Below are 22828 nucleotides of genomic sequence, written 5' to 3'. Positions count from 1 at the left end.
GCCAACTCCAGACCCCATTATCTTAGGCCCTAGATATACTGTCCACAGTTTTCCATGGGTTTGTTGTGTGTTGAGATGTGAAAGAGTTAATCTGTGAAGTGCCTGGCCCGGAGTCCTGATTCCTACCATGGTAACTATGTCTATTAAACAACAGTCATGACTTTCAGGCTTTGGAGGAAAGCATTACACAAGAGAAAAACAGAGCGAAAGAAGCATTAGAAGAAGAACGAAAGAGAGCCCAAGAGCTGGAGGACCGCTTAACCCGCCAGAAGAAGGTATGAGCTCAGGGAGGCAGAGCCAGCCTGAGCCCAGGGCGAGGTCAGGCAGCCAGGACGGACTCACCTGAGACACTCATCTGGGCCTGCCCACCCCAGCTGCCAGGCTCTCAGCTGCCCACAGTCTCCCCGTGGGGATGCTGTGAGTAGTAAAGAGTTCACCTGCCCATGCAATGCCTAGCAGAATCTGGATTCCTGCCGTCGTAATTCTGTCTGTTAAACGCCGGTCATTGGTTTTCAGGCTTTGGAGGAGACCATTTCTCAGGAGAAAAGCAGAGCAAAGGAAGCATTAGAAGAACAACAGAGCAAAGTCCAAGAGCTGGAGAACCACTTAACCCACCAGAAGGAGGTACGCGGCTTGGGGAGATAGGCGGCTCAAACCCACATCCAGCTTGAGGGCCACGTGGAAGTAAGTTTCAAACCACAGCTGATGGGGAGTCAAGCGTGGCGGAGTTTCCTAGAGGGATTTGTCCATGGGGGAGCTCAGCTACTTTAGGAAGAAGCAAGTAGGACTCTAGGAGAAGACCCTAGAGTTGTAACCTTGCGCCTACAATTTACACAAAACTTGTAAATGTCATAAAATACAATCTTAGGGGACACATCAGGATTGGTAACATGTGTGTTTTCTGCATGGAGACTACATCCTGAATCCTAAAAATGGAGGACTTTCAGAATCCTGGAACTTTAGGGCAACGTGAATCCAACAACATCTTAAAATGCCCCACCCTTCATTTCCACCACCAAGAAATTTTCTACAGCCCAGGGAAGTCCATCCCAGTGTTGATACCTTGGCTGGCAGAAAATTCTTCCTTTATATTGAGTTGACTCAGATTCTCTTTCAGAAAAGGTTTCAACCCTCCACCTACCCCTCTGGGCTCCTGCAAGTCCCATCTGCTTTCTCTTCCACAGAGTAACCTTTTAGATGCATAAGAATAGAGGTACCGGCTCCTCTCCAGACACAAATGCCCTTCACAGGCCTGGAGCCTGGCCTTGGTCCCCTCCTCTGAGCTGCGACAGATTAACCTGTGACAGATTAGCAGCTCACTGGCTGAAAAGGGCTCATAGACATGTTATGCTTGGGCCTAGAGTGTTTTATCTTGAATTCATAAAATTTACTGACAAATCCAGATTCCCATCCTCTCTTGAAAAGTCAGGAAGACTGGCCCTCCTTTCTACTTGCAGCAGAAATGGACTGGAGCTGAACCAAGTAGCAGATGTTTGCCACAATCTCCACCATTCCCTATTGCATTCAACACAACTCATTTCATTTCAGGTAACTGTTGAGCCCCTATAGGCATCTGGGTTTGCAGCCCATCATCTGCTTTCTTCCTAAACTGTTTGTAGCCAAAACTGGACAGTTTTCCAGCATGCAGTGGCCTAGAGCAGGACTGTCCTCACCCTAGTCAAAGATGTTATACTTCTGCTGATGTGTCCAAACTAGCTTTGGGGAAAGCCTTATTACATTGTTCACTTGACTATACTTACCTTTGGTCACCCTCAGATCCCTGGGTCTTTTTTACTAGACATTCTCATTTGTGCTTCAGTCCTGGAGCAGTGTAAAGGGGTGAAGAGTGAGGTTTTGCATCCAGATGAGACATGGGTTCAGATTCCAGCTGGGCTACTTACTGACTCAGTACCTACCTTCTTTAAAGGATGGCTGTGAGATAATGGTTAGAGATCATGTACAATGAAGTGTTTGACCCAGAATCATCACTCAATGAACGGTGGCTATTAATACCATCACTGTACTTCCAGTGCTGTTTAGGCACTTACTGTACGAACCCTCCACCACATCCCTACCTCTCAGAGTGAAATCCTTGCCCCGCCCCCCAGGAAGGGAGAAGAGGAACCTGTGAGCAGAGTTCATACAGTTTGATCCTATCCAGGGAGGGGAGGTGTTTACATGTTGGGTTTCACTTGGGTCTCTGGTGCAGATGTGCTCTGCAGGCCTGTGTAAACAGTGTCAGTGCCTGGTCCTGAGTTATTTCTCCAGGGATGGCGAGGAAGAGGAGGGTCTCCCAAGGGTTCGCTGGGGCGAAATGCCACTGAGAGGTCATCTGCACAGGGATGGGGAAGCCCCTTGAACTGAGCAGTCTTGAGGTCACGGGGCACTTCAGAAGGGAGATTTAAGGACAGGCTGATGGTGGATAGCCCCAAGGCAAGAGGAGTTGTGGCCGGGTCACCCACACCATGGACAACATCAGCCCGCTCCTCCCAGGAGGACCTCTCTGTGGCTTCTTGTCGGGAAATCTGAGATCAGAACCTCAGACACAGGCTTTGATCAACCTCAGACGGTCACGTGAGATTTTTCTTTCCATTAGACCTTCCTCCACACTGTCAGGGGCTTCCCAGGTGGCACTAGTGATAAAGACCCCACCTGCCAATACAGGAGACACAAGAGACACGGATTCGATCCCTGGTGAGGAAGATTCCCTGGAGGAGGGCATGGCAACCCACCCCAGTATTCTTGCCTGGAGAATCCCATGGACAGAGGAGCCTGGTGGGCTGCAGTCTATGGGGCCACAAAGAGTCAGGCACGACTAAGCGTATTGCACACATGCGTGCACCACACTGTCAGATGAATCTCTAAGAACGACAGAATCACTAGGTCACAAGGCTGGTTTGGAGGTAACTTTAAAGGTTAATTCCCATGACCTGCCCAGGAGTGTGGAAGCAAAGTGTCCAAGGGGGACAGAACTTGGGCCTGAGTTGTGCAAGGACAGCCTTCCCTGTGGTGCCCAGCTTGGCTGCATAGCAAAGTCCTGAGCGTCGATGTGAGATCAGACGCAGTGGGGCAGCAAAATGTCTTACCCCTAAACCCACCTCAAACTTCAAAATAAACGTGGAGCTCCCATGATGTTAGTGCTCTTCTGCTTCGTTGAGGGCTGGTATTGGAACCGCTGAGTGTTGGAGTTTTTTAAACTGCTTTTCACTGAAAAAAATATACAAAAGTATATACTATTTCATCCATATTATGGATTGAATATTTTTGCAGGCTAATCTAGGACCCTAACCACTGGTTATAATGGAAACCACGTTCCAACTTCCAGACAGCTGACAGCCAATGGTGTTTAAAACACAACCCATTCCAGGACTCCCCTGGTAGTCCAGTGATTAAGATTTTGTCTTCCAATGCCAGGGGAGTGGGTCTGACCCCTTGTTGGGGAGCTAAGATCCCACATGCCTTGCAGCCAAAAAAACCAAAACATAAAACAGAAGCAATATTGCAACAAATTCAATAAAGACTTTAAGTTTGGTGCATATAAAAAAGTAATAATAATAATAACCTATTTGAGAGTTGAGGTGCCTTTCTTGCAGTGACTAGAAACAGGCTTTGCCGGCAGCTTCTATCCTTCTGCAATTTGCATAAACCATTTAACTGAACGGCTCATCAGCAAGTTGCTTCCTGGATAAAAAATCCCTGGTTATGGGCACTAAATACTAACCACAGCCCTCCCATCCTCTCAAAGCTTCCCTTGTGAGGTTGGTCCCCTCCCCTTCCAGAAATTTGTATGTGTGGCTCATTAATTCAATACACTGCCCTCTTTTAGAAACCTGATTCTATTTCAGAGATTTATTTCAATAATGGGAAATTCCATTATTAATGAGATTCTTCTTATCAGAGAGGCTGCCTGGCACGATGATAAGAACTCAGACTCCGTAATAAGACAGGCTTGGTCGCCTTTCCTCACTGGCTCCCTGCTGGGGCCTCTGCACACAAACAATATGCAGGGCTCAGTCCTGGCCTCTCCACTAACAAACTGCAGGACCCCTGGGTCCCCAGGAACTTTCCACTCTTTAGTTTCCTCACCTACAAAATGGGGACACAACTTCTCTGTGGATGAGGATGCTATGAGAATAAACTGGGTGAGAAGCACTGGCCTTGGGCCCTGGCACATAAGACCAGCCCCCAACATTTGAACTACTGTCGTTATTATTGGTATCATGCTTACTAGCAATTTCCCCCGCTAAATGTGCAGGCAACCAAAAAGACTGGTCATTGATTTTCAGGTTTTGGAGAGCAGCATGGCCCATGAGAAAAGAAAAGCCAAGGAAGCCTTAGAGACAGAAAAGAGGAAAGTGCAAGATCTGGAGAACCACTTAACACAGCAGAAGGAGGTATGGGGAGCAGAGAGAGAGGACGTGGGTGGTGGCAGCCGAAAGCCCTTGGAAGCAGCTTCAGGACCAGATGCGAGACTGTGTTTTGGTACCCGGATGTAGAGCAGGTGGTAAAGCAGGCTGATGGGGAGCAGTGCCGCTGATCAGAGTGGCTGATGTCACATCACAGGACTCACCAGCTGTATGACCCTAGGGCAGACCACCTCACCTCCTGGACCAGTTTCATCATCCATAACATGGGGAGGCTAACTACCCCTGCATCATGAGATTAAACCAGTTAGTGTTTTTTGGGGCTTCCCAAGTGGCGCTAAAGACTTGGGTACAACCCCTGGGTCAGGAATATCCCCTGGAGAAGGACATGGCAATCCACTCCAGTATTCTTGCCTGGAGAATCCCTTGGACAGTGGAGGCTGCTGGGCTACAGTCCATGGGGTCGCAAAGAGTCGGACACAACTGAAACGACTTAGCGCACACAGCACAGTATATATTAAGTACTTAGACCTGCCCTCACCCACAGAGGACCATCTCCATAAGCCCTGCTGGTCAACTGCCCGGGGAGGAGAGATGCCCTCCAAGGGAGACCCCTGGTTGGAGTCTGGGTCAGTCCTTCAGCCAGCATCCTCTTCCTCCTCATTACTGAAAGGTATTTAAGAGGCAACCCAGCGTGGGCACAGCAGAACAATACCCTCCTGGCTCCGGCCTCCTAGTTTCAGAGACTCCCAAGTAGACCCTCCCTGGGCTGATGGTCAGGTGTAGAGACAAATGATGCAGAGGAAGATGGAGTAGACAGGAACATAACCAGCTCACACGGCAGTCATATCAAATAAGCGCCCAGGGTCAGTGCCTTCTGGAACAAATGAGAAGTACATCCTGGAGGAGAGTGATGTGGGAGGGAGGAGGGGAGTCCAAGCACCAGGCCAGGGCAGAGCTGGTGACATCCACCCTACAAGCCCAGGAACTGGGCTCACCAGCCTTACCTGCATGGAGCCACCATGAAGGCAGACCCCCAAGGCCGAGAGGAGGGATGAATGCCCGAGCCACGCCCTGAAAGTCAAACAGGGGCTCCCTGGAGCCAGGAGGCCAGGTGGCGGTGCCCTTAGTGACCTGTGGTGGCATCTCTAGGAGCTGGGCTCCAGGGAGCACAAAGAGACACGTGCCAGCCCCGTGGAACGTCCAGAAACGGCAGACAACTCAGTGAATTGTTTGATGCAGTTGTATTCATCCATCTGCAAATATTTATGGAGTACCTGCCATGTGCCAGGCCCTACTGGGTGTCAGGGATACTGCAGAGCACTAGACGGGCCATGGCCTTGCCCTCGTGGGCCCGCCGCTCTAGGACAGGGGGCAGACAGCCATGTAAACAAACGCCCAGGTGACCCCAGAACCACAGGCTGTACAAAACCAGCATGAGTTAGAGAGTGGCCCACAGGCAGGGAGGGCCTCTCATATTTGGTGACATTGAGTGAGACCTGGAGGGCAGAGGAACACTACAGTAACATCCGCGGGAAGAGAATGCCCCAGGTCAGGGGTCCCAAGTGTGAAGGAGGGCACCTGAGTTAGCCAGGGGGGTGGGGACAGGGCGGGAAGAATGAAATCACACTGGAACAAGATGGAAACCAAAGGGGAGGGATCAGGGCAAGAAAGCCAGAGGGAGCCGCAGAGTGGGGGGCAAAGCGAGGCGTGGCAGGAGAGCTGTGTAGGCCAAACGAGTTGATACCAGTTCCAGTTGCAGCTCTGCCCTAACATGTTGTGTGACCCTGGGCAAGCCCCTCTCTGTGCCCTCATCTGTAATGTGGGTGTAGTGACAGAGATTTGTTGCGAGGAGTCAGTGCATTCATTGTGAAACACCTGCCCAGGTGAGCTCAGAGTCCAGATCGAGTGGGGAGGATGGTGTGCATGGCGGGGTATGGGGGCAGGACAGTCAAGCAAAGACCTTGGCAGGGAAGTGAGGTCAGAGTCCACATGGGGTGAGGGAGCACCGACACAGAGCAAGCCTTGTTAAGGGGTAGAACCCAGGCTGTGGTCAGTGGCATCCCCCAGGCATCCCTTATACAGGTGGGCTAAGGGCAGAGTTTTATAGCATGCGCCCCTGCTGAGCAGGGTGGCAGACTCTGGGCCAGCCTACGTATGAACACTCAGGCGCATCTCCTGCCTCCACGTAGGGTGAGTCTTCAATCAGGAGGACAGCTCAGGCAAGGTCCAGACACCAGGTGGCAGAGTGGCTAGGGCGGGACACTGGCATCTGAACTGGCACCCAGTGGCCCATTACTCATCCTCGCACTGCCTCATTTACAGCCTCCATGTCCTTACCTGCAAAATGGAAGGCAGATGCCACCTGGGGGGTTGCGTTCACTACACGGTGCAGGCACTCATGTGCAGCGTTTACAGAGCAGGCAGCATCGTCATTATCATTTTCATCTGTAATTTTCCAAGCAGCACAAAATAAGAGAAGGGAGCACGCCCTCCCACGGAGCATGCAGTGGCCTCTTACATCAGGCAGGACGCAGCCTGGCAGAGTGGGAACTGGATGGTCTCAGGCAGACTTGGCAGTGGGAAAATGCCAAGCCCATGCAGGGAGGAGAATCAGAGTCCAGGTGCAGCGGCGAGGCCTGTGTGCAGCACAGGGCAGTGGGGATGGAGGCCAAGGGCATGATGCTAGAACCAAAGGGTTGTTGGGAAGATCATCTGTTCTCCAGGACCACCTATCCCCAAAGCACAACAGTTTTCAATAGTTTTCCCTTTTTACCCAATAATGCACATTCGCTAAAGAAAATTTAGAAGATCCAGACCAGTGAAAAGAAGAAAATATAAATGACCATAATCTCAATTGCCCCAAATTAGCCATTATTTACATTCTGGTACATATCTTTCCAGTCTTTTGTTTATGCATAGATAAATTATTTATTTCATTAAAATGTTCTTGTGGACATTATATTTATGTGGGAGGCATCACTCCAAGAGTTTCAACAGCTGCAAATAGTTTCTTGACCCCACTCTGGCTGTGTCCCTTCTGGGGCTTGTGTAGGTGAGGCTGGGTTCCAATCCCCTCCCCATCTCAGGATCTATGGGGTAAATGTTCTCTGCAGCAAACGGTCCTGGACTTCGGTTTTTAGACCCAAGCCTTCATAGGTTGGAGAGAGACCACCAGTGTCCTTTGAAGCCACAGACCTCAGGCCTACTGGGACGGGAGGCATCCCCCCACCCCCACCCCTGCCCTTGGCCTCACTTGCCCCACCTCCCAGAAGCCAGGTGCCAACAAGGGACCACATTGGTGCCACCGTCTGTCCGTTTAGGAGTTCAGTCAGTGGCTCAGCATCAAACACCTTGACCTGAGCACTCACCAGCCTGTCACTTCCTGCACACCAGTCCATCACTTCCTGCACACCAGCCCAGAAACCCTGAATGACGAATAACTCTCTCTGTTGAGGACATAACTAACCACGACTTGACTTCCGGTTCTCAAGTCTCTCTCTCCAACGGGCATCGTCTTCCTTGAGCTCTAGCTCCCCAGCCCTGACTCACTGGTGTCAACTATTACTAATGCTAGCTTTCCCCTTGGGTGTCACTTCCTTTCCTTTCTCATGCACACACCCTCATAACGTTTGTTGTTGACTTCCAGATTTCCGAGAGCAGCATCGCCTATGAGAAAAACAAAGCAAAGGAGGCCATAGAGAAGGAAAAGAAAAAGGTCCAAGATCTGGAGAACCGTATAACCAAGCTGAAGGAGGTATGCCTCTCTAAGAGGAAAGAGGAGCCGGTGTGACTGAGTGCCGGGCTCCGGGGGCAGGCGGTCTGGTTCAAATCCCACCCCTGCCGCCATCTGGCTGTGGGACATTAGACAACAGTTAGCACCTCTGTGCCTTGCTTTGCCCACTTATAATATACAGATGATCCAATAGATCACCCTCGTGGAGCTGGGAGACTTGATGTCTAACACACACAGAGACAAGTGTGTCCAACACACACCTGACACACTCAGTGAATGCTGTGTGTATTGGCTGTTTTTATTATTATTACGAAGTGGAGGGGCAGTCTGAACCCAGGACCATCTGCCGCTGGGACCCCCTCATCCTCACCGCTCCTCTGTCTGTCCTTAAGCTCGCTGTGGGTTCAGCTGCCTGAGGTCAATGTCTGACCGCCTTGGTGCTGTTTCTCCACCAGAACCTGTCACCTTCGCTATCAGCACCTTCATCATCAAACCACGTTTATGATTCTCACTTCTCACTGGGAGTAGGAGACACGGCTGAAGTTTGTTATCCAGGACCTTGTCTCAGGCATCTCCAAGCTGGAGGACTGAATTCCACCCTCCTGGGTCCCAGCAGTACAAAGGGCGCACACATACACACACACACAGATACAGGTCAATGTCTCAAAAGTCACAGCAAGTGATAAACAGACAACCTGACCATAATGAGTTAGATTCAAATACAGGCAAATACAATTTCAAAGGATTGTCAAGACCAGATGGGACCAAACAAGTCTTTAAGTCTATTCACATCAGTCTTGGATCATTTTCTTTGAAGAACGTTTCCCTAACATTATATATGCATAGAATCACTGTGGGGGGTGGTGGTAATTTTAAATGCCCAATCCCTGGACTTTAGCCCCAGAGATTCTGATTCACTCTCTATAGAGTGGACTCAGGAATCTGTACTTTTAACAGCAGTCCAAGGGGTGCTGGTGCTCTCGGAATGACGCTGCTCAAGGTGCCAGTAAACCGTGTCTGGATTACCTATCCGTAAGGGCTTCCCAGGCAGCATAGTGGTAAAGAATCTGCCTGCAATTCAAGAGACAAAGGTCCAATCCCTGGGTTGGGAAGAGCCCCTGGAAGAGGGCACAGCAATCCATTCCAGTATTCTTGCCTGGAAAATCCCATGGACAGAGGAGACTGGCAGGGCTACAGTCCATGGGGTCTCAAAGAGTTGGACACAACTGAGCATGCGTGTGCACGCATGCACACCCTAGCACCACTTTAAGAGGGGCCTTGACCAACTGGAGCGTGTCCAGAGGATGAGCTGGGTGAAATGATGTGAGAGTTGTCAGCTCTGGGCTGATGCACATGTGCAGGACTCCTTGTGGGCAGGTGGACGCTGCCCAAGAGGGAGCCCAGGAGGGGCCATCTCTCCATGCAGCCTTGTTTCCCCAATGATTCACATGCCTCCTCCATAAAATACTTCAGTTAGGGGTAGCAGAAAAGGAGGAATTAGAATTTTAAAGTAGATTATTTGGGGCAGAAAATGGATTAGGGATGAGATTAATGCAAACAAACAAAAAAAAGTGTGTATCACAAAATCAATGAATGGGTCACAGTTTTTATTAGCACAGTGAAAGCAAACACCCAGTGGCTGTGAAGTTCACTAGACAAAATGGACCAAGTGCTCCTGGAAATGAGACCATTCTGGGTACTCAACCCAGAGAACATCTGTCCTCAGGATCATGACAGAGGAGACTCTGTATTGCAACCAACAATGTCGTCAACAACAGCCTTAGAGAAAACAGCTGTGACACCGGAGGGAAGATCTGTGACAACCCTGCAGGCAGGCTGATGGCATCACATCAGGTGCTGAAAGTGGCACTCGACCCCAGGGACTCCCCACTCACCAGGATAGACCAAGGAAGTTCAAGGTCAAAGACCCAGTCAGACATAGGGAGGATTATTTGCTTGCACACACAGGAGAGCATTTGAAAAACTGATTTCATCTCTACAGGTGAAAACAGGATTTATATGAGAGAAAGAGGAGAGAGGGGAGAAAAATAAATTCAGACCTGCTGGAACCCTGGACTTGAGTAAGCTGCTGAGTAGCTAACAAGGATCAAAGATGCCAGGCAGCGTGTTCTGCCCTGAGGCAACGTCATGGCCCATCAGATAAACCATCTCAGTTCTCTGTGGATTCCTCGGGACTGCTGGAGTGCTTCTGCTGTGTGCTGTGCCTGCCGCTGACCCCCAGGGAGCGCCTCCTCAGGCCAGGTCCGCACACTGTCTGCACTGGGACTTCTCAACAGTAATGACCACATCACGACCCCAAATAAGAGCAGACAGAGTTCAGTGGTGGTACGGAGAGAATGAAGCTTCTCCCAGGCGAGGCTCACAGGCATCACATGATGAGAACCATGCTCAGTTTTGTTTCAAAAAAAAAAAAATCAGTTTCATTTCCCAGTTATAAAAGGAGTACCTGGGATCTCCCTGGCGGTCCAGTGGTTAAGACGCCACGCTTCCAATGCAGGGTGTGTGGGTTCAATCCCTGGTGGACGAACTAAGATCCCACATATCATGTGGCACGGCCAAAAAATTAAGAATAAATTTAAAAAATAAAAGAAATTTTTAGAAGTATGGAAAAATCATTCATGAGTCCACTGAGCAGAGTTACTAGTAATAGAAATTATTTTATTTTTTCTTTTGGCCACGCTACGCAGTGTGTGGGATGATAGTTCCCTGACCAGGAATTGAACCCACGCTCCCCGTATTGAAAGCACAGATTCCTAACTGCTGGACCAAAGAAGTCCACTAATGACATTTTGATGTTATTCCTTCCAGACCAGCTTTATGATGATCACTATGACAGACATGGACAAATACCGATTTGTTACAAAGTCATTTACGCTGTTACACTGTGCATGCTGCGTTTTGACTTAATATATTACAAGTATGTCCGCAGATCATTGAACTTTCTTCTACAACACGCCAGTAAAGGATGACCTGGGTTTGCACTGTGTTGGGTGAACCTTGATTCATTTACCCTTGGGCACGGGTGTCTCTCTCTTTTCAGTGGAGTGAAAAATGCTTGGCTGAGCAGCTCTGTGTCAGGGGCTTTGTGCACGTGTGGGGTTATGTCCTTAGGATACATCTCCAAAAGTGGAATCAGTGGGTCACAGGATATGAACATTTTTAGGCTCGTGAAACAGGTTCCCAAGTGACGCTCTCAGAAAGGTCATACCGGTTTTCACTGCCACCAACAGCGTCTGGGAATGCCTAGCACTGCACCTCGAGAATATGTTTTGTGCTGTGCTGTGCTGTGCTTAGTCATTCAGTCGTTTCTGACTCTTTTCTACCCTATGGACTGTAGCCTGCCAGGCTCCTCTGTCCACGGAGATTCTCCAGGCAAGAATACTGGAGTAGGTTGCTATGTCCTCCTCCAGGGGATCTGTCCAACTAAGGGATCGAACCCAGGTCTCCTGCATTGCAGGCCAATTCTTTACCATCTAAGCCACTAGGGAAGCCTGAATACGTTTCAGGTAGGATTAAATAATGTTCATGAATAGGTTACATACAGTATGATCCCGACTATGTGACATTCTGGAAAAGGCGAAACTAGGGCAATAATAAAAAGATCAGGGATTGGTAAGGGGTGGGAGGATGATGAGTAGATGGAGCGCATAGGGTTTTTAGGACAGGGAAACTATTCTGTGTGATTCCATAATGGTGGATACATGTTATCATACATTTGTCCAAATCCATAGAGTGTACACCACCGAGTTGAACCCTTATGTAAACTATGAGCTTTAGGTGCTAATGATGTGTTAATGTAGGTTCATCAGTTATCACAAATGAGATGATCTGATGAGGGATGTTGATGGTAGGAGAGGCTGTGCCTGTGGCTGGGGTGGGAGTTAAAGGAAAACTTTCTGAATTTTCTGCTCAGTTTTACTGTGAACCTAAAACCGCTCTAAAAAGTGAAGTCAAATAAATAGATGAAGTCCATCCAGCCCCAGCACAGTGCCTGTCACAAAGCCCACTTTCTGCACTATTTGGGGAGGGACTCAAGAAAGAGAGTAGAATTTTGACAAAGATGGAAAGAATGGGTCTGAGGAGAAGGTAGAAGATGTTGGGGACACGGCAACTGGAGTCTAACCTTCCCTGGGTCCCCAGGGGAGGTCATCCCAGGGCCTAAGTCACAGAGTAAGTTGGAGGAATGTCCTGAACACAGGTCCTGTGACTCGGGGGTGAAGAACTCGGCACATTTATCCTGGAAGACAGATTTAGGGAGAGACATGACAGCCTTCTCAAATATTTAAAGGGCTGTCTCGTAAGAGAGAAATAAAACTTGTTCAATGAGCTCCAGGTGACAGAACTGAGCTCAGGGGCCAGAAATCTCAAGGAGATAGATCTCAGCTGAATTTGAGTTCTGCAATAATTAGAACTTTCCAGAGAAAGCATGGACTTTGGACTTTAAAAGGATCAACGTAACAGAACAGAGGTCCCCTCCTTTCTGAAAACAGGGGAATTGGGAGGCTGGGGTAAATATTTACACCTGAATTTCTGTTCATTTGATGTTTGCTGTTTGTCTAGGAAATGGATTTAAAAATGCAAAAAGAAGACATTCTAAATAATAAATTAAATGATGCACTGGCCATGCTAGAAAAGGCTCAGAAAACAAAGATGGCTGAAAGTCTGAAAGCAGAGAACCTCACCATGAAATTAAACGAAACATTAGCTGAACTGGAAACTGCCAAGACGAAAATGGTAAGTCAGTGCCTTCCGGGGACGGGAGAATTTTCCCTTCGACGCAAGATCACAATGCCATGTGTGGTTTAGACCGGGGGTTCTCAGCCTCCGTACTGTTGATGTTCTGGGTGGGTGACTCTCATGGCGGGTGGGGGGCTGTCCTGTGCATTTTAGGATGTGCAGCAGCACCCACTGAGCTCCACCCAGAAGATGCCAGTGGCAGTCTACCCCAGGTGTGACAACCAGAAATGTCTTCTGACTTTGCCACATCACCCCCGGTAAGGGGGGGCAGGGAGGGGGAGGGGAATCACCCCCTGTTGAGAAGCATTAATTTACTATGAAAGGTAGACAGAAGCTATGACACCCTCTCTCCAGGGCCTTCTAAGATGATGTAATTCAGGCTACTCCCAGGATCATACTGAGCAGCCCTGGAGTTTAGGGGCCAGTGATGATTCCATAGAATTTAAGATAGCCTTTTTCAATTTTAGCTTGACCTTCAAGGCCCTTCACCATCAGGGCTCGATATTGCAATGACCTGTCATTCATACATTTAACCAGCAGGTCCGTGGACAAGAACATAATAAGGACTGACCTGGCAGAGGGAAGTAGAGAGGGACTGGGCTTGGAGACAGCAGCTCAGGGGTGTGGCATGTGGTGGCCATTCCCAAGGTCCTGAATCACAGGACCTGGACACTCGGGGTAGCAGAGGAGTGGGGAAAAGGAGTTGCTATGGAGGGAGTTACCAGAGAAATGGCAGGACTTGCTAACTGATTGACAGTTAGCTCCTAAGGAGAGGGAGTCCCCAGGAGAGTCCCGAGGAGAAGGAGGAGCCAAGGAGGCAGGCGAGCTTCTAGCCAGGGCACCATGGAGGGGGGCGGTGATGGCACATGGGGTTGCTGGAAAGATAGAGGTTGGACTGGGGGATGGGGGCAGGTTTCTTGTGGGAGAGGGACTGTCTCCTGGAGAAGATAAAGCATTCAGACTGAACCGATGGTAGGGGTATCAAAGTTCAAAAGTTGCCCAAACTTTTAGTGACACATTAGATTTGGGGCAGGAAGTGAGACATGAAGACTAAAGTTGGAAGAGAGCCTCGGGGAGTGATGGTTGAAGGAGGGGACGTGTGTGAGCATCTGGGGCAGAAAATGTCTGCATCCGGAGGAGAAGAGAGGCCCTTCGTGTTAACAAGGAATGGAGAGCAAGAGGATGACATCATCCCAAGAGCGGGAGAATGACATCATCCAGGTGGCAGGATACCTCATCCTGAGAGCAGAGGAAGGGGTGGGGGGAGCGGGAGGGGAGCAAGGATGAGGCACTGAGACTCAGGTGTACGGGAGCGGCTGCAAGAGGGGAGGGTAGTCATGGGAAGGGGTGTGACTCACCATCAGGAGGCCACTGGTAACTTTTGTTTTCAAGAAATACAAATTTATTCACTTTTTTCTTATAAAGTTGTTCACTCATTAACTCAGCCAGTACTTATTGAGCATCTGGGTCTAGATGCTGTGGCAGGGATCTGGGCTCTGATGCTGTGGGCATATTGGTAAATAAGAAAAGGTAAGTTTCTGCCCTCGTGGAGTTTCCATTCTAGTGGGAGCAAGAAATAAAGACATGAGATGGTTCACATGGTAATAAGTGCCTCGGGGAAAATAAAACAGGGTGATGTCTTCTTTAGATACGCAGTCCAGGAGGACTTCTCAGAGGAGGTGACATTGGAGCTGCAGCCCAGCACACATGGAATCAGCCTTGTGAGGAGCTGGGGGAGGAGTGTATGGGCAGAGGGAACAGCACGTGCAAAGGTCCTGGGGCAGGCAGAGCTCAGTGCCAGTGGGTGCAGAGGGGCCGTGTTGTTCCTGTTCTCGTCGTCTTACCCAGCTCCCAAGGTCACATGAACCATGTGTGTTTCCCCAGATCATGATGGAGGAGCGGATGCAGCTGCAACAGCACAGAGTAATGGCCCTCCAAGAGGAGCAGGAATCACAGAAGCACGAATTTGAAAAACAAATCATGGAATACAAGGAACAAATCAAGCAGCACTCCCAGACGATCGTGAGCCTCGAGGAAAGACTCCAGAAAGTGACCGAACACCACAGAAAGATAGAAGGAGAGATCGCCACACTGAAGGACAATGACCCAGGTCAGTCCACAGAGACGCCGGGGGAACCTTAGCGTTCAGGGTGGGTTCTGATGACCCTGTGGGTCCCTCCAGGCTGGTGGACAAGAAGAAGTCTGCGTCTCATTTAAAGAGCCCCTCTATTGTCTGGAGGCCCCTGTCCTTGTCGCACTGCAAAGTTAGGTGCCCTCCAGGCCCAGGTTCAGCAGAAGTAACACGATGAACAGAGACAGGCTTTGTGCCGAGCCAGTCAGCCAGGGAGCAGCACAGGCTGCTGGGGCTATGAGCGGTGTCAGAACACACGATGGGAATCATCCTTTCCCCATGGAAGCATCCCGGGCAGGGGCCTTTCAAAGGCGTCTCTCTGCCATCAGCAATTTGCGGCTCTGTCTAATGCTTTTTCACAACCAGCTGGGGTTTATCTCTTTTTTTAAAAAAAAAAAAAAGCCTGAAGAAAGAACTCAGAGTTGTGAGCACTTATTTGCCCTGAATGACCAAGGGTGACAGATAAAACTAAAGACAGTGAGCTCTTGGAGAAGAGTTCTGGAAGTAGGGGCCTCGGCCTAGGGTTTCTCATCCTGAGCATTAATATTGCCATTTGGGCTAAATCAGCTTCCCTGGTGGCTCAGCAGTAAGGAATCTGCCTGTCAATACAGGAGATGTGGGTTCAGTGCCTGAATCGGGAAGATCCCCTGCAGAAGGACCTGGCAACCCAGTCCAGTATTCTTGCCTGGGAAATCCCATGGACAGAGGAGCCTGGAGGGCTACAGTCCACGGGGTCGCAAAGAGCGGGACACAACTGAGTAACTGAGCAGGCACGTGGAATGCAGTGCTCTTTGTTGGGACTTCCCTATGCACTTAGGGTGTTGAGCAGTGTCCCTGGCCTCTACCCACTGCGTGCCCGCCCCCCACTCCAGTGTGACAGCCAAAAATGTCTCCAGACATGGCTAAATGTCCCCTTAGGGGTAAACTCACTCCTAGTTGAGAACCGTGGTCCTAGTCTCAAGCCAGCTGGACAGGCTGTCAGGACTCACCTCATGGATACATTCATTCAGCACGCTTAGCTGAGCAGCTCTTGTGTCCTGAGCTCATTCTAGACACTGGGAGTTCAGCTGTGGACCACCAGGCGGCATCCCTACAGTTTGCCAGGTCACTGCCCTGACAGGGGACGCGGCATGAACAGGGCACCACGGCAAGAGCAGGCTGGGACTCGGTTCGCAGCCCAGGTCCAGCTCAGAGGGAGGGTGTTCCAGCTGGGACACTTCTTTTGTCACCCCAGACTTAGATCCATGCCTGCCGTCAAGCAGATGTTCCATAAGCATCTGTTGAACAAATAAACGAGCGAGTGAACTGAGGATGGGGGCAGAGGCGGAAACTGGAAGGCAGTGGGCTGAGGAGTAACTGGGGGGTGAGCACAGGACGAGACTCTTATCTGAGTGGAGAGCAGGAAATGGGGCAGGAGGTGTGACCCAGGGAGGGGTTAAGGCTCTACCTCTCACCCCTTAACAGAGTGGTTACCAGCAGGTCCCAGCAATGCTGTGCTCACTTCCGCAGCTGTCAGTGGTATCAGTGGGTGTTCATCGCTTCAGTTGTGTCCGACTGTTTATGACTCTATGGCTTGTAGCCCACCAGGCTCCTCTGTCCATGGGATTTCCCAGGCAAGCATACTGGAGTGGGTTGCCATTTCCTCCTCCAGGGGATCTTCCCGACCCAGGGATCAAACCCATGTCTCCTGCATTGGCAGGCGGATTCTTTACCACTGAGCTACCTGGGAAGCACCACCACCTCAGAGAGCAGCTAGAAAGATGTCACAAGCTCATGCATGGGGGAAGGGCAGCCTGTGACACAGAACACATGGTGTTTCTCATTAGGTGGAGAGGGCTGGGGGTGGAGGGAAGGATTGTCAGTTGAGGTTTGCTCCGTTGATAAGCAAAGGGGAAGGAAAATATCTCTTGCCTGAGGACTGTGATGACGCTTACGTGTCCCTCTGATTCAGCCCAGGAGGGGGACGCACAGCCTGCAGCAGCACCTCTAGGGGAGAGCAGCTCCAAAGATGCAATGTGCGACCACCTGATGTGAGTACTGGATGGGACTCCTGCTTCTGGTCACATTGTCAGAATCTGACAAGAGTTGAGTCTGTGCAGTCCTTGCTGCTGGTTGAGTTTCTCAGTCCCTTTAGTAAGTCACACTGGTGTCATGGAAAGATCTGGGTAGATCTAAGTTCAAATCCTAAACTCAACACTCTCCAGGTATGTAGCCCCGGGCAGGTCATGTCCCCTCCTGTGCCTCAGCACCCCCAGCTTGTGAGATAAGGAGGCACATGAATGCCAGCTAATGCTACTGCTTAGCTGTTTTCCCCAAAGACCTGCCTGAGGCAAGCCCATTTTGGGGTTTCAAAACAGTGGAAACTGCTTGGTAGAGTGGGGGCCCAGAGAGGGTTAAAAGTTAAGAGATTAGACTAAATGACCTTGAAGACCCCTCCCAACTCAAAGGTCCATATCTGGAGCCTCAAAGAAGTGAAGTAATATCACTCAGTTGTGTCTGACTCTGTGTGACCCCATGGACTGTAGCCCACCAGTCTCCTCCGTCCATGGAATTCTCTAAGCAAGAATACTGGAGTGGGTAGCCATTCCCTTCTCCAGGAGATCTTCCCAACCCTCAAAGAGCTGACAATTTCCAGAGAAACAAAACCCATGGATGGGAAAGATCCTGAAAGACACCGCCAAGCATCATACAAAGCAGAAGGTGGTAACATGATGCAGAGAAAGGATTCAGAAAGTTTCTCAAAGAAGGCAAGCCACCAGCCTGAACCCTGCCCCAAATACCAATTACCAAAGTCTCATGTCTCACAGGTTTTACCCCAAGAAGGCAATGATAGGCAGACTCTCAATCTTCACGTTCTGAAAAGTGTGTCTCCTCCTGTAAAGTTCATGTCTCCTCCTAAACTCTGTAAAGAAAACAGTCGCCATGACCTGGAAAAGAATCAGCATCAAGTTGTTCTCTGGTTCACTTCCTTAATGATGGACACACTTGACATAGAGTCTCATCCTCAAGTTGGAAGAGTCATGGCCAAGGAGATTAGATAGACAGACAGACATGTATGTGTATGTGAGTGATCCATTCCAGTGATCACCAATCTTTTTTATTTCAATTTTCACATGCAGCCTGCAAGTATTTTGCTTTATTCCATAATAAACACAGACACTACCTTCAAAGGTCTATATAAGAGGAGGCTGTAGTTCAAAAGACTGTGAATACAAATGAAGTGACACTAATACCTACCCAGAGACTCAATCATGTCCAACTCTTTGTGACCCCGTGGACTATAGTCCATGGAGTTCTCCAGGCCAGAATACCGGAGTGGGTAGCCGTTCCCTTCTCCAGGGGATTTTCCCAACCCAGGGGTCAAACCCAGGTCTCCCACATTGCAGGTGGATTCTTTACCAGCTGAGCCACAAGGGAAGCCCAAGAATACTGGAGTGCATAGCCTATCCATTCTCCAGCAGATCTTCCCAACCCAGGAATCGAACCAGCGTCTCCTGCATTGCAGGCAGATCCAACCAGTCCATCCTAAAGGAAATCAGTCCTGAATATTCATTGGAAGGACTGATGCTGAAGCTGAAGCTCCAATACTTTGGCCACCAGATGTGAAGAACTGACTCATTAGAAAAGACCTTGTGCTGGGAAAGATTGAAGGCAGGAGAAGAAAGGGGATGACAGAGGATGAGACGGTTGGATGGCATCACCAATTCGATGGACATGAGTTTGCGTAAACTCCGGGAGTTGGTGATGGACAGGGAAGCCTAGCATGCTGCAGTGCATGGGGTTGCAAAGAATCAGACGTGACTGAGCAACTGAACTGAACTGAACTGAGAGACTCAATCTCTAAACCCCCTTTGCAGTGTTTCCTCCTGCCCCAACACACACATGCACATAAACACACATGCACGCACACACACACACCACACACACACAATATGCTTCTCTGAGGGCTGGGGTGTCTCATACATGCTCATAAGGCCCTCAAGGTCCATCTCCCACCATCACCCTGGGCCCCTCCCATGAAACATCACCCCCCAGTCAGCCACCCTGATCATTTTGATCCCAAAGACACACCCTCTGGGGTGTGGGACCAAAGACCTGCCCTCATCCACCTCTCTGTGTCCCCCGCTTAGTTCTCTGGGCCCCTGGAGCCCCTACATCCCCAAAGGGTCACTTGAACACCACCCACTCATGTGGTCCCTCTTCTCTCCATCAGGAATTAAAAGAAGCTGGTGAGAGCACAGAAGCCTTACTGTCCTCTTCTCTCTCTTTTTCCTCATCCTCGAAGAATCCCTGAACCCACACACACAAAAATAGTCTCCCCTCTTCTTTGCACCAAAGATCGAAAGTCCATGAGAGCATTGGTTCCTGCTGACAGATGGTTGAGCAGGAAAAGGTGTCCTTTTGATATTAGTTGTATTTCAGCCTCAGAGCAAACCCAGCCAGGATCCTTTGTTCTGTCTCCAAGTATTTCTTTATAACGAAGGTGCATCAAAACGGATTCTTGTTTTGAGAACTTTTCAAGACTGTACTTATCACCCTTGCTGGGGGTGGCATCATCCCCAAATTGGACCATCACTGATGGAGGATCACATTGCCTTTGTACTTTTCCCCTTCCAGGCACTGGAGCATCACCACAGAGATAGAGCTGAACTGACTTGGTCTGTTTTTTTGTGTGTGTGAATTTCAGAGAGGATTTATTGACTGCTCAGAAGGAGATCCTGTCTCAGCAGGAGATCATCATGAGGTTAAGGAAGAACCTGACTGAAGCTCATAACCGAATGTCAGACCTGAGAGGTTTGTACAATTGCCTGTGTTTCTCGATTTCCCAACGCACTTTGAGAAGGAAAGAAATGGGTCTTCGGGGTTGGAAAGCTGCCTCAACCTGCTGTCCTGGGCCATCACAGCACTTGTAACTCAGGGTCAGCAAAAGCTGCGGGTACTGCACTGATTCCATTTGATATGGGATCACAGGGAGCATTCTCACATGGCTCCACATCTCGGAGTAGAAATGCAGCTTTCTTTTTCGGGGAGAATCTCTGTTGACCACAGAGGATTTGTCTGTAGGAGCAAAGGCTTGGAGGTCATCCGTGGGCCCCCTCGCTTGGCAGGCCAGCCAGCACAAGTCCTAGCGCCCACCTGCTTATGGACCTAGAGTGAGTGTACCCTAGTCTCTCCTGCCTCTGATGCAAAAACACTTGCCACACATCTGCCTGTTGGGGCTCCTCCTGTCCCTCACATCGACATCAGGACCCAACTAGAGTAGGGGCAAGATAGCTCTGAGGTCTGTTCTCTTCCGGATGGGCACAAGTCTGGCTGAATATTCCTACTTGGCTCCTCTTCTCCCCAGACTTATTTCTGCCTCCCTTCTTCTTGCTTGTTAGAGCTGCCTCTTCTTTCCCATCCCTAGCTTCCATTTAGCCAAAGGGCAGGAGTCGGGAGGTATAATTAGGTTTAGGAGGGGGTGGAGGGAGGGTGAAGACTATTCCTTTTATCTGGTCCATCTCAAGCCCTGTGTATCCCAGACCTTCACTTGTGTTTACTCCCTGTGTCTGGACCAATTGATGTCCCCAGGACTTTTATAACAGGATTTTTCAAAGAGGGATTTCCCCCTTTCAAGATATGAGAACTTGCGGCAGAAAGGCTAGAATCGGGAGGCATTGGACCCAGTTCTGGATCTGCTATTTATTAGATGGGTGACTTTAGACAAGTCCCTTGACCTCTGTGAACCTCGGTTTCTGCACCTGTGATGTGGGGCTGTTACTAGGAACTGCCTTGTAGGGTTGCTATGAAGATCCAAGACAACGTAGGGATCTTAGTTTGGATTTTCCCAGAAGCAGACCCCGAGACCAGAATTCCGCTGCAGGTGGTTTATTTGAGAGATGAGCCAAGGGAAAACAGCAATGGAAGGGAAGTGAGACAGGGAAGGGAAGAAAGCAGATAAAGAATTGCCATGCTGTCTGTCATCAGGCACAGTGGGGGACAGAGCTTAATTCTGCCAGGGAGGGGGGGATGCTGGGGAGCAATGTGGTCACAGCCCTCTGAGTGCCACCTGGACGGGGAGGGGGCTGGGCTGTGTGCTCCAGCCTGTCTCCACTGGGCCTCGGTTGGAGGCTGTTGCCTCTGGCAGACACGTGAGTAGAGCTGTCTCCAGAGGGCTCAGAAGCCTCAGGCAAACAGATGCAGAAGCAGGCTGCTGAAGGTGCCCTAAAATGCCACAGGCACACAGGCCCTGACAGCTGGAGCCAGGCGGGCGCCACACAGGCTGCCTCGTGGCGCCGGCACTCATCGAAAGGTGATGCTGGTGGGCGGTTTCGTTGGTTTTTTCCTTTTTTTTGGAAGTAGACCTCCTGGCCGTTACTGAAGCCCCCTAAGAATTCCTGGAGGGTGAACCGCCTCATGGTTCTTGGAGGCCTGGCAGATCTACTATGGCCCTCCAGGAAACCCAAGGCAGGAGACCCTACTGCCAACAGCTTGCATGTACCCCACAGGGGAACTGAACGAGAAGCAGAAGATAGAACTGGAGCGGAACGTGGCGCTGGTCCAGCAACAAAGCAGTGAGCTGAGCGTGCTCAAGGACAAGATGGTGCAGATGACCAGCCTGGTAGAGAAGAAGGACAAGGAGCTGGAGGTCCTCAAGCAGGCTCTCAGGTGGGTGGAAAGGCCTGCACAGCAGGTGTGGGGAGCCCAGGCATACCCAAGTACCCAGGGAGCCTGACATAGAGGAAGGGCTCAGTCAATGATGATTAAAGAGTTGAATGAATGAGTAGATGAATGAGTGAATGACATACATTTCATTGCTTCACAACCTCATCATTTAAAACTTTGCTCAGTTCTGAGCATCTCAGAGATTCCTGCCCAACATTTCAGATAAGTCTCAGTTTAAATGCGGCTTCCTCCAGGAAATCCTCCTTTACTCACCCTCACCAAACATAGCCAAGGGCTCCTGCTCTGCTCAGGGTCCCTCAGTCCCTGCATGTTACCTGATCTAACACTTCTCACACAGCCAGGCTGCTCCCACCTGTTGAATTGTCTGCCTTCCCCATGAGGACCCCCTGTAGACCTTGCCTGCTACTGACTCCCCACCGTTCACACAATGCCTGGCATGTAAAGGACCTTGATAAATGTTGACTGAACAAAAGTGTAAACTGGAGGTCAGCTTAAACTAAATATATTGTTGTTCTGCAGGTTTGTCTATGAAACATATGTGAGTTTGCATTTTCATCCATAGTTTATCCATATTTTGAGATAAGATTAATGTTTTCCCCAAGAAAGTTTGAATAAAACTGATGTCTCATGTATAACCCATAGCTTCATTTGCTTCATGGTTCATAGCCAAGGTGGATTCACACTGTGGTTAAAAGTACAGGCTCCAGGCCCAGGCTGCCTGGATTCAAAGCCAGGTGCCTTCACCTATAAGCTCCATGACCACAGGGAAATTGCCGTGTCTCTTTCCTGGTGTAAAATGGGGCAAGGAGAGTCCCTAGCTCATGGGACTGTTATGAGAAATAGAAGGGTTGACATATACCAGGTGTTAGAAATAGCAGACAGGCACTAAGTGAAGTTGCTCAGTCGTGTCCGACTCTTTGCGACCCCATGGACTGTAGCCCACCAGGCTCCTTGATCCATGGAATTCTCCAGGCAAGAATACTGGAATGGGTTGCCATTTCCTTCTCCAGGGGATCTTCCCGACCCAGGGATCGAACCCGGGTCTCCTGCATTGTAGGCAGACGCTTTACCATCTGAGCTACCAGGGAAGCCCAGACAGGCACTAAATGCCCCCATAAATGCCACAGCAGGTATCCTGCAGACGCAGTGCAGGAGGCAATAATGGAGAGGTGC

General features: G+C 49.9%; 1 protein-coding gene across 1 annotated transcript in view; it reads left to right on the top strand.

Moving 5' to 3' along the window:
• The window catches only part of FHAD1 (forkhead associated phosphopeptide binding domain 1), a 165213-nt gene that overhangs the window by 119607 nt on the left and 22778 nt on the right, over positions 1 to 22828 (top strand). The window contains exons 18-26 of the mRNA XM_055582628.1: positions 168 to 275; positions 517 to 624; positions 4287 to 4394; positions 8014 to 8121; positions 12682 to 12855; positions 14743 to 14968; positions 16941 to 17019; positions 19677 to 19783; positions 21478 to 21637. Of these exons, the coding sequence (XP_055438603.1) occupies positions 168 to 275; positions 517 to 624; positions 4287 to 4394; positions 8014 to 8121; positions 12682 to 12855; positions 14743 to 14968; positions 16941 to 17019; positions 19677 to 19783; positions 21478 to 21637 (1178 nt within the window). The remainder of the gene's footprint in view (positions 1 to 167; positions 276 to 516; positions 625 to 4286; positions 4395 to 8013; positions 8122 to 12681; positions 12856 to 14742; positions 14969 to 16940; positions 17020 to 19676; positions 19784 to 21477; positions 21638 to 22828) is intronic.

This window comes from Bubalus kerabau, chromosome 5, assembly GCF_029407905.1.
Source record: "Bubalus kerabau isolate K-KA32 ecotype Philippines breed swamp buffalo chromosome 5, PCC_UOA_SB_1v2, whole genome shotgun sequence".
NCBI classification, from domain to species: Eukaryota; Metazoa; Chordata; class Mammalia; order Artiodactyla; family Bovidae; genus Bubalus; species Bubalus kerabau.
The sequence above is the reverse complement of the archived record's forward strand: the minus strand, read 5'-3'. Positions and strand labels throughout refer to the sequence as shown.